We start from the raw sequence: 17,344 nt of genomic DNA, 5'->3' as shown, positions 1-17,344 counted from the left end.
GCTGAAGTGCTGCGTTTTATTTTAGTTCTTCAGCACCAAGACTCGAGACTGGAGGAGTATTAGCGTTAGCTGCTAACGGCGCTAAGCGCTAGCTCTTTTGCCATTTAAAAGTGAATATTATCGGCCTGTAGCCTGCTGCTAACCCCAGCTAGCACTGCTAGAGCAGCAGTAGCATTACACGCTGACCGCGCTAAGCGCTAGTTTGCTGTTTCATCGTTCAAAGGTGAGTATTTTTTTTTACTCAAATGGTATTATTTACCATGTTAAAACAAGCTATGACGAACCGCTACTGTAGCTAATATCGCCCTGGCTTACCGGAACACTCAGGGTTCCTGAGTGTAGCGCTGTCTGGCTATCTATCTGGAAATCTAAGCTTACTATAAATAAACGAAAGTGCTTTACTCACCAAAATGAACAGGTTTCAGCGCTTGTTTGACTTTAAAAATAATGTGCTTTATAATCCGGTGTGCCTTTTGTATGAAAATAAACTACAAAAATAAACATTTATTGATAGTGTGCCTTATAGTGTGAAAACTACAGTACATTAGAAACAGACTTAAATTTTGGTATAATTATCTATAATTAGCTTTTCATATTGTCAACACAATATCTTACAGCCAGCTGTAATGTACTTTTGTTGAGATCATAGCACCCTAAACTTCTCACATTTGCTCATTTACTGAGGCCACGTAAGTTCACATATGGATAAGTAATTACATGAAGCTATGCTTCTGAACGTGTGTGTGCATATTATATGTGTGTATTTTAGCTAAGTGGATGCGTTTGTAGATTACCATGAGCATAAGGATTTTTTTCCTCAGGATGTTTTAATACACTCTCGTTGATGCTAATAAAAATACACAGCACAGTGTAACTCTATATGCCAGATTCTGTTACCAACACAAGATCAAACACACCCCCCCCTTCAGACCTGGATGCTTTCCTCAACTTTCCACTTCCATTACTACAGTATGATAACATTTCTGGAAAAGAGAGCAACGTTTAGCAACCATGACGCTCGCTTCACACTGGAATGTAATATAAAACATTGATGACAGATAAAAGGCTGTAACCTAATGATCCATAGATCTACGAACAGTGTATCAAAAACTGTGAACTACAGACCTCGGCATGTCTTCTCTGACTCTCAGAAGAGGCAACTAGACTTACTGGGAAAAAAGAATGCACCCTGGATTGCTGCAAAACTTGACAAGCAGATATGTCTCAGGCAGACATGTAAATTATAATAGGCGTGGTCTGATTGTACACTGGGTGTTGCCACAAGAGCGCATAGAAGTGCCATCCTTTGCGGCCCTATAAAAAGTCTTATAGAGGATACTTTTGGGTAGTGTACCTCTTGGTGAGAGATTGGTGACTGATTTACATGCCTCTACAGTTTATTCAAAAACATTTACCCAGTTTACAGACTTGGAGATGAGATAATTGGACTGAGCTTCTCTGATTTTGTTATTTATAGGTATATGTTTGAGTAAAATGAACATTGTTATTTTATTCTAAAACTACAGACAACATTTCTCCCAAATTCCAAATAAAAATATTGTCATTTAGAGCATTTATTTGCTGAAAATGAGAAATGGCTGAAATAACAACAAATAGATGCAGAGCTTTCAGAGTTCAATATCTTAATATCAAGAAATCAATATTTGGTGGAATAACCCTGGTTTTTAATCACAGTTTTTATGTATCTATGTTCTCCTCCACCAGTCTTACTCACTTCTTTTGGGTAATTTTATGCCAGTCCTGGTGCAAAAAATTCACGCAGTTTAGCTTGGTTTCATGGCTGTAATCTTCCTCTTGATTATATTCCAAAGAAACTCATAATTTTTGGACTTTAATTTTTTTCCAGAGCTGTATATCAAGTTACATTCAACTCCAGCAGTTCCGTTTTGGTGTGTTTTTTTTTTTCTTTTTTTTTCAATTACTGTACTAACCTCACAGCTTTGCAGGCTACTGAAACTCCTGTAAAGGATCACAGCCAAACATTGCTCCATCGACTGTGAATCTAAACCCAGCAGTCCGGCGTTGGGGCCGTTTCTGATGCAAAACAGACAGCAAAGGCCAGGAGGACATGCTGTAATTTCTTCTCTCCTGTCCTGTACTGTGGGAAGGTGAGTCATTCTTGGCTCTGTGTGTCAGACAGACCTTGGTCTACTGATCTGAGGTCAGTGAGCATAAGGTGGTGATTTACTGCTAGCAGGTGATAACAGCTTTACTGGACTGACCCGAGGCCTGACACTCTTAGCATCACTAAGAGAGAATGTATAGCACCTCCCTATGGTGACTAATCATACTGATAGACAGAGGGGGGAGTAGAATGCAAAAAAGTAGCGAATTGCAAAATGTACACCGATAAGTCAAAACACATGCCAAAACAGCACAGTCTCTGCAAGACAGTGTTCTCAGATTTGTTACTCTATTTGAACTCGTATTTGTGGCACAGTAGCCTTTCTGTTAGCTTGGACCAGGTGGGATTTCCCTTTGCTGTTCTTACACAGTGATTCTCAAGTTTGCCCTGGTACTGTCTCCTGGTTTTTACCTGCTGTAGACCACTGTGAAAAGGGTGACAAACTATGAGACAGTACCAGGGCAAACCTGAGAAGCCTTTCTCATCTGACTAGGATTGCAAGTGAGGTTGTATACTGGCCAACATGCTCAGGACAATCATAGATCACAGAAACAAATAGTTTGATAGTGGGTGCCAGATGGAAGATAGAAGATGCAGGCTTTTAGCATTCCTCAATCCACAGTGCCACATGTGTGCAGGGAATACGTAACTGAAGACAGTCTTCTAGAATGGCTAGAACTGTCTGTAGCAGTGTTCCCCAACTCTGAGGACAGTTTCATCAAACAAAGCTGAACTGCTTGAATTTTTGCACCAGGAGTGGCATCTGATCATCCAAAAGCAGTGTGAAAGACTGGTGGAGAAGAATGTGCCAAGATGCATGAAAACTGTGAATAAAAATGTGTTATTCCACCAAATATTGATTTCTGACCCCATAAAACTTAAAACATTAGTATTGTTGTTTCTAAATATGAAAAATATAAATGTGTCAATCGATTAAAAAATGTAATCCAATTAATTACATCAAAATTCTGTGTTTTAATTAACTGTGCTTAATCACACTTGTTCTTCTTAAGATTAATCTTTTTTATTACAGTGGACATTTGAATGTAAATGAAAGAATGAATGTAAGAAACGAAAATGCAATTATATTTATATTAGTGGCATTACTAGCATATACTTGTATGTTTGAGGGGAGATAAAACCAACATGGAGCGCTGGAATAAAGAATGCATGCAAAAAAAAATTTTTATTTTATTGTAAACATCTCAACTTGGTTGTAAAGATTTCTGAATTAGAACTTAATGTGCTGAGTATAAAAATCACACATGCTAACAATGGGGGGGATGACCATTTAAATGGCCTGGGGGGAAACAATTAATGGCAAGTATTTAGTATACAGTGTACACTGTCCCTTTAAGAGCCTCTTATGCCAAGTGTGTAGAGAACTACGATAGAGCTTTACAACTGGACACCGCCTTGAAGCGTTTTTAGTCATTCAGACAGAAAAACATTTAATTAGCATGTTGGACGGGGCAGATTGGAGTCAAACTTGGTGCGTTACTGATTCTAAAATAATGCTTTAATGTTGACAGCCCTAGCTTTTTTGCATTAGTTGCAGTCTAAAAGCACTTTTATTATTTTGATCAGTTCCTATTTTCTGCAAATAAATGCTCTAAATGCCAGTGTTTATTTTTCCTCACCATACACCCACAAATAGTAAAATCATGTAAATAGTGTTCTTTAAAGATGAACTAATGTACTTTGAGAAAGCAAGTGATGGGAAAACTGCCGGGAGCGGTGTGCTACCTCAAGCTGAACAACCACAGTCTGAAAACAAACAATACACTGTTAAAGTTAACAGCTACATAAACTTTACGAGAAGCGCTGTGGCTTCTTGTAAACAAAACAAACTGTACAAGTACTGTAAATGAGCAAGAACAAATAATTAACAAGAGAGGGAGTATCTTGTTGGAGTGTTATAAATGGGGACGGCTGGGTAACCGAACGGTCAGTTGTGAAAACCGAAAGGAGGACAGTTCAACAGCTGCATAAACGAGAAGAGGGAGGGCGAGTTGATTACAGAGAAGATGGGATGAGTGAGGAGGAGTGACTATAGAGGAAGACTGGGACTCATTCACAAACACCTGCCTTTTAGATAGAACAGACAGACAGACAGAACTTATAATAAAAATGTGCTCCAAAACGACAATTAAGGGGTCCGAGCACCAGGAGCCTTCCTATCTCAGACCAACGCCCTCCCCTGCTTATTTGACCAGGCAAATGGCCAGCATTTTATAGTTCAGAATACACGCACACACACACCTGCAGCAGACACCGGATGAGTCGAAGCCATCCAAGATCTGTCCTGGCCTGCAAAGGAAGTTTGTAATCTGAGAGTTGAAAGCCAGTTTCAAACTGAGAGCGCTCTCTAGATCACTCTCAGCTAACAAAGAGTAGACTGCCGTGAAGAAAGAAGAAAAAAAAATAAGATGACAGGTTTTACAGCTGGAGTTTTACATGGATGACTCTCTGGCATATCAGGCTGTGAAAACATGGTTAACATAGGGGTCAGATATTTCACAAGTGCCTGGTTGGTCTTTGAACCCTCTCTCTCTCTCTCTCACACACTTTGTCTATGTCACTTTTCCCACCCCCTTATCCATCTCAGCTCATTCCACCTTAAGCACTAACCTTTTCAATTTGCTTTCATTTTTCTTTACTTTATCAACTCCCTTTCCAGTCTTAAATATCCCACAAAATAGTTTTTTATTGTTCGGGCCTCAACCGTTTTCTTTTTTAAAAGTTTATTCAACTTTTCTTGTCTACTTGTATGCTTCCTTCCCTCCCACCCTCTCTTCACCTACTCGTTTACTTGTTTCGCATCTCTCTGTCCTCCTCTGCTTGTATTAACAGTCTCTTGAAAACAAAGTATGGCCGCCTGACACCGGCACTCCAGGCCAGACGGAGTGGGAGGGAATGAGGAGAGAGGTTAAGAGAGAGAGAGAGAGAGAGAGAGAGAGCAGAAAGAGAGGAAAGATAGGAGAAGGCCTGTTTTGCATACCAATAGCCGCTGCTGTAAAGGCCTCTTTTTAATCCTATAGACTTGGAACAATCTTTCCAACGTTTCCAGTGGAGTGCCCAACATACTAACGCAAGCCTGTTTTCTTTCCCACAGCATCCTTCTGGCCCTGCCTGTGTTCTGGCCGCCAGGCCACGCCTTTCACGCTACAGGTTGGCTCAGAGAGAGAGAAAAAAGAGAGAGAGAGAGCAAGTGGGGCCCAGCATATGCACTGTACAATAAAAAACTACAATCAATGCACTTTCGGCATTGCGTTTCAAAGAGAACCAAAACTGGGGGCCCCTGAATCTGCTCCTCCTGCACAATGCCATCTCTAAGGGGCTGCGGCGTCGGCAGACAGCTGGTGAGGCCCGGGGTTATTCATCCCACAGTCTTCTTGTTGTCCATCCCATCAGCAACCGCCTGGCTAACTGACCACTGAGGTCGTATCAAATCAACGGAGCCAAAAGGACACCCCAGGAAATAATCAACTTGTGCCAAGAGGGAGATGGTAATTAAAGGGGAAGAAAGTAACGCTGAGAAATGAGATTTAGACTGTTGCTGGAAGGCCCGGCCGTGGTGTCCTGCACTAATGATTGCCCTGTTTAAACACACCTATTCCAGCTTATCTACAGTGGCTTGCAAAAGTATTCATACCCCTTGAACTTTTCCACATTTTGTCACCTTACAACCACAAACGTAAATGTATTTTATTGAGATTTTAGCCAAGTTGGATGGAGAGCATCTGTGAACAGCAGTTTTCATGTCTTGACACAGAAGCTCAATGCGATTTAAGACTGGGCCATTCGAACACATGAATATTCTTTGATCTAAACTATTTCACTGTAGCTTTGGCTGTATGCTTGGGGTCATTGTCTTGCAGGAAGGTCAATCTCCTTCCCATTTTCAAGTCTTTTGTTGCTTTCGACAGGTTTTCGTCTGAAGGCAGTTGATTGCACTGAAGTTTTAGAGTAAAGGGGGTTTTATTTGATACATTTTTGAAAACCATGTATCATTTTCGTTTCACTTCACACTTATGCAACTTTGTGTTTGTCTATCACTTAAAATCTCAATGAAATACATTTAATTGTATGGTGATAAGGTGACAAAATTCAAGGGGTATGAATATTTTACAAGCCACTGTATTAACTACCAATCCTAGAATGTGTGTTTGAACAGGGAACTCCAACTGTGCTGTACTGTGGTTGTCCAACACAAAAATTGGGTATCTCTGATAAAGCATGTGGACTTAAACAAGGCAGGACTAGTTTTGTTATTCTGCCATCAACAGTAGGCATTTTTATGCAAGTCTCTTGGATAAAGGTAATAAAAGAACTGATGGCGTCAGTATCATTTTATAATCAATCTTGAAACTGGTTATTGTGAGCTCACATTGCAGTAATTTTTAACATTTCAGGGCTCTACAGGTATTTTAATAAACATACATAAACTACAACAATAACACAGGCCAGTTTTCAGTGCTGTACATTCATTAAATGATGAGGCATATCTCAGCCATATTATGTGGCATCCAGGGATGGAAAAGTCTATCGACTATGTATCGGTTTTTGAACAATTTTCAGCCATATCAAATATGATCAGATTACATTCAGGAGTTATGGATTATATCAGCTCTGCTTGAGTTTCTCATTCAAAGAACAATGCAGTTCCTGATTCAACTGCTAGATGGGACTACAGAGCTCATGTTGCTCTAAATAAGCCTGGAGCTTCACATGTTTGTAGATGAAGCCCAGAGTTCGACAGCAATATTAACGTGGTTGCTTCCAAAAACCAAAGGACACTCCATCTGAGAAACAATGGCATTACAGAAGCCCTGCACGATGATGCAGTACCAGGTCTACTAGGTAAGGATAATGTTGCTTACAGACCTCTAGACCTCTATCAGTATTAGTGACTAGTCTCTCTCTAAAAGCAACAGAATCATATTTATCATTCATTAATCTATTGCCAAATAATTTGCCTTACAAAACAACCTGTGGTACGTTGTGGTAGAACCACAAATCCTGAAACTTTGACCCCTACAAAGTACTAATCCTAAGTCCAGGGCAAAGTACAAACACAACTAAGACCATGTTGCCAGAGAATGTCCTCCCATGACCAGAGGCACCAAGACAAAAGACCCGGGTCAGCCACCATACACACAACTCATAGGTCTGTCTCTTCCTTTGTGCCTTAATGGTATAAAATTTCAGACTCACTCTAGTCTCATAAACAGTCCTTTATCTCTTTGCTACAAAATAATCAAGCTCCCCAACATTTTTTTTTTAAATAAGTTGTTTAGGTGTATGACTGTGTGTGTGTGTGTGTGATGTGGTGTGGGAGAACTCCAATGGATCCTAGAATACAGCTGGATGCAGCTTTACCATTGGTCCCAGCAGGTGGTGACATCAGTAAAACCACAAACACACCACTAAAGACAATCCATAAGAGTGTGTTGTATAAACAAGGCCGGGATGACTGAGACACACGCACACATACATCTTGACTCAGCCTATTACACCCAGCTGAGCCTCAGGCCTCCTCTGAAAGTGGTGAGCAACCGCAGAGCGCAGCTTTGAAGGCTTCCGTCATTTGCACAATATCAAAACAAACATCCCACAGAGATCGGCAACACGGGGGGGACACATCCGACCACCAACGATCCTTTAAAAGTCTTCCAAACATCGGTTTTAAAAGTTCATACAAGTTCGTAAATGCTTTCTGGCTTAGACATCACGTACAAGGAAAAATAATTATTAGAAATGCCTTAAAGGCACAAACACTAAATTCTAGACATTTAGCCTACGCCTTATTTATGAACAATTAACCTCTTTAATAAGCTATTCTTAATTAAAGTAGTTCAATTAAGAAGAAAAAGTGGGGATTTTTGGATAATAATCCAGTGTTCCTTATGTATGAATTTTACCAGTCAGGTTGTAAGGAGCAATAAAGGAGTTTTAGTTTAGTTCTCCAACACCAGGGCTGTAGTAGCATTAGCATTAGCCGCTAACTGCTATTTTAAAGTTCACAGAAGAGTAGCCTGCTGCTAACCCCGGCTAGCACTGCTGGAGCAACATTAACATTAGCCACTAATCGTGCTAGCTCTTTCGTAGTTCAGAGGAGATGTATTATCGGCCTGTAGCCTGCTCCTAACCCCGACGAGCACTGCTGGAGCAGCATTAGCATTAGCCGCTAACAGCGCTAGCTCTTTTGCTAGCGGTTAGCCACTAATGCTAATGCCCCAGCTAAGCCTTAGTGCTTAGCGCTGAAATTTTGGGAATCTAAGCTTAATGTAAATAAATGGAAGTTTTCAGGAAAGGAATCTGTGTAGATTAACATCTAGCACTCGTTTTTTTTTAATATAGTTTGATTTTCTTAGCTTAGCTTTACTCAACTTAGTTAGCTAACCACCCAGTGGTGAATTAGAAGTTCCTTATAGTGTCTCTTAAAATGCAGCTCATAATCCGGTGCGCCTTATAGTGTGAAAAATAGACGGTAAGACTATCGTAATCGTAATTTCTAAACTACTCAAACACTTAAAGCTATACATATACTGTACTGTAAACTGATCAACAAGTCTATCCTCAGGGTACAGCTTGGGAATGCCCGCATCTGTATAAGTCGTTAGGTGTTATCTTGTCAGTAAGGCTGAATCCTGGCAGTGTGCTCATGGCAAGGCAACAGGCATTATTAGTGTTCCAAGTAGTGGTTGCCAGATTGATGAGATATTCCATTTTTCTGTAGTTGTGTGAGCATGGAAAATTCATCACATTCCACACACTGTCACATGTGTACTGTGAATATGTCAGAGAAGGCTAAGCCAGCCACAGTGGGAACTGCAGTGTGTGGCCATGATTGTGACCTGCGGTGTCTGGCTAAATAGGGCTCATTGTCTGTATGAGAGAGATCGAAGAACAACTGAAAAAAGGGAAAAGAAGGAAGAAGAGAGAGGAGGAGGAAAAGAAGATGAGGGATAAACAAAACATAATTAGAAGCACAGAGGGTGTAGCCCAGTAAAAATGGCCTATACTTTGTTTTTGTTGCTCTTTCTATTATATACATCTACGCAAACTTCCTAACGGATATGTCCCACTTAAGGACTCCTTTTTTAGTCTCACAATCTCTCTCTCTCTTTTTGTTTCTATCTCTCTCTCTCTCCATCACATACACACACACTATCTCTCTCTCTCTCTCGCTCTTTGTAGTTGGGTGTAGAGAAAAAAGCGTGGGATTTTAAGGATATCTTGCTGCTGTGAGCTCTAATCTCATTTGCCGGTGTGCATGCGCATGTGTGTGTTTGAGTATTTGAAAGGCAGACAGACAGAATGACAGACAAACAGCAGACAGTGAGGACGATTTTCAGCTAGTTTTCTCTCTCACTTAATAGATTTAATGTCAGAAATTAAACAAAAAAAAAACTTTAATCTAATGAAAAAAATAATTATTACAATGGTTAATTATAGAAAACAACCCTAACAACCTGTGTGCTCACTCCACTGTGGGATTTAAGGCTTTATCTTCTCAACCTGAGTGATTTGAGCCTCAGTTAGCTGGAACATGGTCTTTGCTGTGGTGTTTAGCCTGCTAGCTAACTTAGCTATCTAAGCCTAGCGTGCCAGCTACGAGTCCAAACATGACATAACCTGTCACTTTATGCCACTCTTGAACCAGATCCTCAAATTCACTCTTTTAGACACAAGTTTTTAGCATCTAAACTTGCGTCAGTTAGTCAGTAGCAGCTGCACTGAGCAGTCTGATACTCATACTAAACAATGGATAGCTTAGTGAGTGAGCTACAGGTCCAGCGCAGACCCAGTCATTTTTGTCTAAATGCTTTTTTTATTTAGTCAGACTTGAGTGTGTTCTGTGGTGAACAGAATGCTGTTATTCTACTAACTAAGCTAATGCTACCAGCTTCTATTTGAACATTTGTAATTGTCCTAATTGTTATATATTAAATGACTGATTTAAAAGTGACCCTGTAAGCAAAAGTAACTGTATTTTTCGCACTATAAGGAACACTTAAAATCTTTTAATTTTCCCAAAAATCATCAGTGCACCTTATAATCCGGTGCGCCTTATGTATGAATTTTACCAGTCAGGTTGTAAGGAGCAGTAAAGCCACTCTGCTAAACTACAGCATTATACAGGAGTTTCAGTTTAGTTTTCCAACACCAAGACTGGAGCAGTATTAGAATTAGCCGCTAACCGTCCTAAGCGGTAGTTCTTTCACCATTCAGAGGTGAGTATTATCGGCCTGTAGCCTGCTGCTAACCCCAGCTAGCACTGCTGAAGTAGCATTAGCATTAGCCGCTAACCGTGCTAATCGCTAGCTCTTTTTTGCCAATAAGAGGCGAGAAATAGGAGAGAAATCTGGATAAAATAACATCCAGTGCTTGTTTAACTTTAAAATGTTTTTTTCTTCTTCTAAGTATTACAGATTTGTGTAGTTTACTTAGCTTAGCTTTACAGGTCTCGCCATCCAGCGGCTGGACCTGCTGAATTAGAAGGAAAACATGGCGACATCCCTGATCCTTACTAGTGTCGCATAATGCACCTTATAATCTGGTGCGCCTTATATATTAAAATAGACCAGAAAATAAGACATTCATTGATGGTGCGCCTTGTGAAAATAGTAAATAGTGCCTAACCCTATACACCTCCAATGTGAACACTATTACCATGGTGTTATCATGCTAGCTACTAGCCTACCATGGCATAAGCAATCAGTGGATGCCAACGTGAATGTCATTGAACAGTTCTGTGGCCTCCAAGTACAATCAGCTAACCTTGCTAAAAAAAATTCTTCTGTGACAGTGTACAAACAATGTAATGGCCACAAAGTGAAAAAGCAGCAATACTCTCTCAGTGGGATAGATGTTTGGATTTAGCAAAATATAGTCTTTGAAAGAACACTACACCCCCCACAATGCAAAGCAATCCACCTTTTCACAACCGCCAAACCACTCTCCCTCTCTCCCATAGGACCCTATTGCTCATATCTTCTGTTGTGTGTGTTTAAATGTGTGCCATGCTACAGTAAAACATACCCTGCTCTTCCTCCTCTTCATTGTTCTGTTTCCTCTTCTTCCTGGACTTTGAGTTCTTCTTGTTCTTTATGTCCTGTTGTTCCATGATTCTCTGTAAAACTGATCAACCAAAGAAAGAAAATCTTTTGAGATAAACAGAAACGCTGAGTCTTTTCTATAAAAACATATACAAACTTCACTATTCCATCTGAAAAACACATCATCATGCTTTGTTCCATGGCCTTTGAACTGTAACCTGGAGTAACCCTGCTTTTTATTTTCCTCCAGTCCCCAGCCTGGCATCCTGTTTGAACAGGCACTGAGCCATCACAATTTTAGCACTGAAACTAATATTGACTCGCCATGGAAGTGTGTGTTCGGAGCCACACAGGCTTACCTGAAACATAAACATTCACTATCGGTTTAATAAAACGGAAAAAGCATAGAGAAAAATAACGGAAGCAAATGAACTTCAGATTCAGTAGTTATTCACGACATGAGCTTAAAAAACACAAACAGACTCCCACTGGGTTCACTGTTCTCTTCACATAAACTCACGTCAATCAAAAATAATGTTTTAAGGCAGTGGTTTCAGTAATGTTAAATCTGTTTGCCGGTAAACAGTAAACCATAAAAAACAGAGGGATTTTTGTTCACATAACGAGTCACATTTCTCAAATCTGATTTTTTGCTCAGACTGGATTTGGCTATCTTGACCTGTATCTGTGTGTAATGTGAACAAGTCTGTCCCTGAAACTTTTCACATGCACACATTGAAACGTGTATAAACGTTGCTTCTTCACCAACAACAAAAACGTCATATTTGAGAGACGACTCGTAGCTTTATAAAGGGAAATGAATGCATTGGCAGCTCATATGTGGAGCATCTTTTGCTGGAGTGGAGAAACAGCAAACAGCAGGTCTGAAGTACATGCTCAGGTCGAGGAGATGAAAAAAGGCAGGTGGCTTGCTTTTGCTGTTTTCTGATTTGACAAAAACGGATTTGGCACATTCACACAGCCTTTAAAAAAATCAGATCTGAGCCAAATCGAGCAAAAAATCAAATTTGAATCAAGTCAGCCTGGTAATGTGAACGTAGCCTAATATGTGACGGTCTATAGTATGTCTATTTACAAGTATACTATGTCTATTATCTCTCCTTGAGGAAGCCCAGTACTGTTTAATATCTATGCCCGGGCTGAATTTTAGCTTTTATACAGACTTAATGTCTAAGTTTAAAAATGTTATTATAGATCACTATAACAGCAACAAGCATGATCACTACTGTACCTTGGAGACTTGGCAAACAGCTACTCTTTAAGCTGAATATCTGCACTGCGTCGTAAAAAGAGCCAATTCTCTCTGGCCAAGTAGCACTCTCCAAGGTTTACACATCATACTTTATTCACAATTCACTATTATTACTCCTGTGGAGCAGCAATTAAGCAGGTACTACAAATGAAAAAGCAAAACAGATGGGTAGAGCTAAGTATAGTAGTGTAGGTCTTATGCAGTGGAAAACTACACAAATGTAAATTCCAAATAAAAATATTGTCATTTAGAGCATTTATTTGCAGAAAATGAGAAATGGCTGAAATAAGTTAATTTTTATATAAAGTATATATGTTTTAAGAGTTCAGAAATCAATTTTGGTGGCATAACCCTGGATTTTAATCACAGTTTTAATGCATCTTGGCATGTTCTCCTCCACCAGTCTTACACACTGCTTTTGGATAACTTGATGCCACACTTGGTGCAAAAAGTCAAGCAGTTCAGCTTGGTTTGATGGCTTGTGGTAAAATAAAAAAAAACTCATCATTTTTAAATGTCTCTTTTTTCCAGAGCTATATAAAATTCTAAAATTCAGCATAGTAACCATTAATCACTAAAATAATTTAAACAACAGGTCCATAGCCTCTTTCAGACACGCTCGTATGTGGTCTTTTCTTTTTCCCCCTTTGCATATTCACTCTGCATACTCTCTCTTACACGCTCGCACTTTGCATACTCACTCTTCTTATCGTTGCTGGGCTCCAGGTGTCTTTGGATGTAGCCCTCCAGGTAGCGTCTGAACTTTGGTGAGGGGGAGAAGAAGGCCAGACTGATGGCCATCAGCTCCCAGCCGGCCTCCAGGCTGCACAGGCTTGAGTTGTCCGTGGTCTGTCTGACCAGCTGCACGTACAGCTCGTCCCGCAGGCCCTGAGTGCCCCAGCACTTGGTGACCACCAGCAGAGCGGTGTGGCGGCGGTCCAGACGGGCTGGCCGGTCACCCATGTACACTTGGACCAGCTTAAACATCTCACAGGCCTCCTTCTTGACGGTGCGCTCGCTGGTGATCAGCATGGGCTTCTTGATGGAGCCACCGTTCCACGACAGCATGTTGGCGATGGAGACGCGGCGGCGGAAAAGGCCCTGAGTGTGCATGTTAAAGTTCTTGCTGGCCCAGTCCTCCATGTCCACGTTGGCTGAGGGTTTGCACAGGGTGGAGTAAGGGTACTGGTAGGTGGAGCTAGATGAGGGATGGCGAGTCTGTGGGGCACGACTGTGGCCAGAAGGGACGGAAGTGGTGCCGTGACCCGACCTGCCATCATTATTGTCTTCGTGGTCGTCGCCGTGCTGGGGGCGGAGCTCCGGCTGGCTTTTGGATTCCAGTGTTCCTGTCTAAATGAAGAAAGGGAGTAATGGTTAATTGGATGTCACTATAATTAAAGCGCCCATTCCCTAAATTGAACTTTTTTTTATCTGAATGGGTGGGGCTAAACTGTAGGATGAAATGGAAGATATAGGTTTGGTGAATTAATATTGGCTTTTATTGTATCACACAAAACAATAAATCAAATACTGCAGATTAGTTCTATAATTATATATGTTCTGTATGGACTAGGGAGCAGGCACAGTATATTTTAGAACTTGTTTACATGTTATATTAACCCTTTAACAGTCCTTGGCCTATATATGGCCTACAGGTAAATGTGATACAAAAATCCCTTTATCCCTGCAGCAAAATAAGTTATTCACATTTTGAAAGGTTTGAGAGCTTTGGAGACTCCTAAAAAAACACTTGGAGAAGCTATATTGTGTTCCCCCAATACAGTTTGAAGAGGAACCAGCCACAAATTCAGCATGATTGAAAACAGAAATAAAAACTAGAAAAACATATAAAAACGAAAGGTTTGGAAGACAATGGAATGATTAATTTGTATTTAGAAAAATGTTGATTTTAAAAAGTTTAGGAAAGTGCCAATTTTTTTATTTTTATTAATTACATTCATTATTTTATTATTTTGTCAGTTGCAGATTTACTTCAATATTTTTCATTTTTCACCGTTATATGTAATGCTTAAAGAGAAATCTTCAAGATATAGCTATTTAATATCACGCAGAAAATTGACTAAAACGCTGGCATGCTCAGGGGCTTCAATGCTTTCAGCATTGAGCATGGAATCAAAATTGGATCCGAAAGATCGGTCTTTCAAAAGAAAATACAATGATTATTCTTTTGGGACAAACAGCCCTTTGGTCATGTACTGGATGTCACACAAAGAAAGTGGCCCGAATCGGGCTTGAAAGATTAGGTTTGTTGAAAGCCATGAGTGGCAAAAGGGAAAAATGTTCAAACAAATGTAAACATGAAAGGACACTGCACAACAATGCATGTTTTAAAAAATATTTTAATGCATGCTCTGTGCAATTACACATTCTTACCTGAGAAGACTCTAAATCTCCAAAACTGATGGACAGTTGCTTTAAGAAAATATTTATGCTCACTTAAAGGAGAAATGGACTTGGGGTGTAATGAACACTGATAACAAGTATGAACTTTTGTTGATTAGCCCACCTCCTTTTCCTACCCCAGCATTTCAAAATACATAGCCTTTAGCCGATGCTCCCAGCAGGCTTACAATGCTAACTATTGGGGCATAGAGTTGCCCATGCAAAGAATATGCTATATTTACACCAGTAACAAGCTCAAAGTTGCTCCACACTTTATTGGTGGAACTCAGAGGGCCCTGACATTCATAACGAAGCATTGAGAACTTTGAAAGTGCAAAGGTAGTTTATTTAAAAAGACTGTTTATACACACAGTACCTTAAGGTAGTTCTCCGGGCCATGTCATCTTGAAATAAAGTCACAATAATTCGACTGACGAGTCACTGAGTAGTAAAACATTAAATACATTTTAAAGATGACATCACCTGCAGAATGACCTCAAGGTACTGTGTGTATAAATGTCTTTTTAATAAAGGTCCTCAGAATTCTTCCAAGGGTGGAAGCATGGAGCTACTTTAAGCTTGTTAATGGTGTAAACATAGCCATTTCTTAGCATGAACAATGCTATGCCCCCATCACTAGCATTGTACGCCTGTTGGAGGCATTGGCTAAAAGCACTGTATTTCAAAATGCTGGAGGAGAACGGAGGTGGGATGTTCGACACAGGTTTGTACTCATCATCATGTTTCACTACACCCAAAGTCCATTTAACACCAGATTTCTCCTTTAAGTAGAGAGGAAAAGAGAGATATCTCTGTCAGTCCCAATTGGGGGAAAAAAAGCCAGACATGGTGCATTTTTAAGTGTGTACATGTGTATAAGAGGCCCAGAAGACATGCAAGAGTGTGTATGCAGGGTGCTCTGTGCGTAGGCAGCGAGTGATCGGCTTACTCATTCCCCCCCTGTAACCGGAACAGGCTCAGAAACCTGGAAACATTCACACGGACTGCGCTCGCTCTCAAAATAGGTCACCCAATATGGAAATCACATCCCAACATCAAACAATACTGCCTCCCCTCACACACTCTCTCTCTCTCTGTCTCTCTCTCTCTCGCTCTCTCCCTCAATCTGTCACTACATTACATTGCACCAAATTTAATGACTTACATACACAATTTGCTTAGTGACTCTGCTTAGCTATTCTTTGGCTTATAAGATGTAATTTATTAGGCTCTCTCATTACTGGGAGCACAATCTCATGATCCTGAACGTTAATCAGCAGAATTAAAAGGTTCAGAGCTGAAAACAAAGATGTATTATATCATTTCGCAAACAATTTCTCAAGTTCCTGTTCAAAGTTCACTTTGCACAAGAGAGGAACAGTCTGAAAAAGAACCACAAGCTCTCATAAAGCACTGGCTCGAAGTCATTTGAAGTTTTTCGAACACCGCAATAGCTGCGTTTCTGTTATTAGATTGTCACAAGCTGAGGGATCGCCCTACCATTAACCGTGAACCATTAACTGAACGCAGACTCCATGCTGTATGCATGTGATATGGGTTTAACGATGCGGTCATTTCCAGCACAAAGTGGAGCTGATGAATTCACCAGACCGTCGCCTCCGTATCTGAGAGGGGAAACTTCAGATTCTGGAGAGATTTTCCAAACCCCGTGCTTGTGATTTAACTTTTATCGTTTAATGCTAAAGGTTTCATTACAAGACAGACAGAGAAAGAAGGAGAGAGTAAGAAAGAGAGAGAGAGAAAGAGAGAGCACTGCGGTCGATTTACACAGCTAATGAAGCGTATGGGAGCGTGGACCACAAGAGCCAAGGCAGCAGATCACTAACACAAAGATTAAGGCTAAGACCCAGCCAGTTGGTCCACATTACGTTCACCTCTCTGCCTCATCACACCGACCCTCCTCCTCTCCCTCAGCTTTATTGCTTTCCAGCCGCTGCTTTTCCTGCACTCCGTCCAAGCTTGTAGCACTTGAGGTTTTAAATGCGGCTACCATACAAGCGCACGGTAAAGCCCCCACCTTTAAAACCACCTTTGAAGATTTATTACGATTAGCTGTACCAACTGCTTGTGTATTGAAGGCCTAAGGCCTCTGCCTTTGCCTTCGCATCTCTCTGCTCTCCACTCTCCATGTGTTGTTTCTATAGGGGTTTCCATAGAACCTTGGCTCATCTTTCCTGGCATCTGCGTTGCTCCCTATGGCTTCAGACACCAAACTGCGACTCCTTCCTGGCACATAATGTCTGCACGCAAACATGTTTCCATTATTTTTCCAGTGTTTATAAATGTGGTCGCTGTGGTGGAAATCCAAGAGGATAGTGTAAAAGAGGGAAGATGCATGTATCAGATATATGTGTGGTTAATCCTTCAGAACAGTATGTATTACAAAAAAATGGGAAGTTGTCTAGCTTTCGGTGTGGAGTTGTAATCCACAGATGC

The 17,344-nt window shown here is 40.6% G+C and overlaps 1 protein-coding gene across 2 annotated transcripts in view; it reads right to left on the bottom strand.

Moving 5' to 3' along the window:
- arhgap46b (Rho GTPase activating protein 46b) overlaps positions 1–17,344 on the bottom strand; it is a 126,198-nt gene that overhangs the window by 13,733 nt on the left and 95,121 nt on the right. For both annotated transcript variants that reach the window (XM_007250754.4, XM_007250755.4), the window contains 2 exons: positions 13,186–13,834; positions 11,195–11,293 (listed from right to left, as the gene is read on the bottom strand). In XM_007250754.4, coding sequence (XP_007250816.3) covers positions 11,195–11,293; positions 13,186–13,834 — 748 coding nt within the window. The remainder of the gene's footprint in view (positions 1–11,194; positions 11,294–13,185; positions 13,835–17,344) is intronic.

Source organism: Astyanax mexicanus, chromosome 13 (genome assembly GCF_023375975.1).
Source record: "Astyanax mexicanus isolate ESR-SI-001 chromosome 13, AstMex3_surface, whole genome shotgun sequence".
Lineage (NCBI taxonomy): Eukaryota > Metazoa > Chordata > Actinopteri > Characiformes > Acestrorhamphidae > Astyanax > Astyanax mexicanus.
Note: the sequence above shows the minus strand (reverse complement) of the source record. Positions and strands in the feature narration are given on the sequence as shown.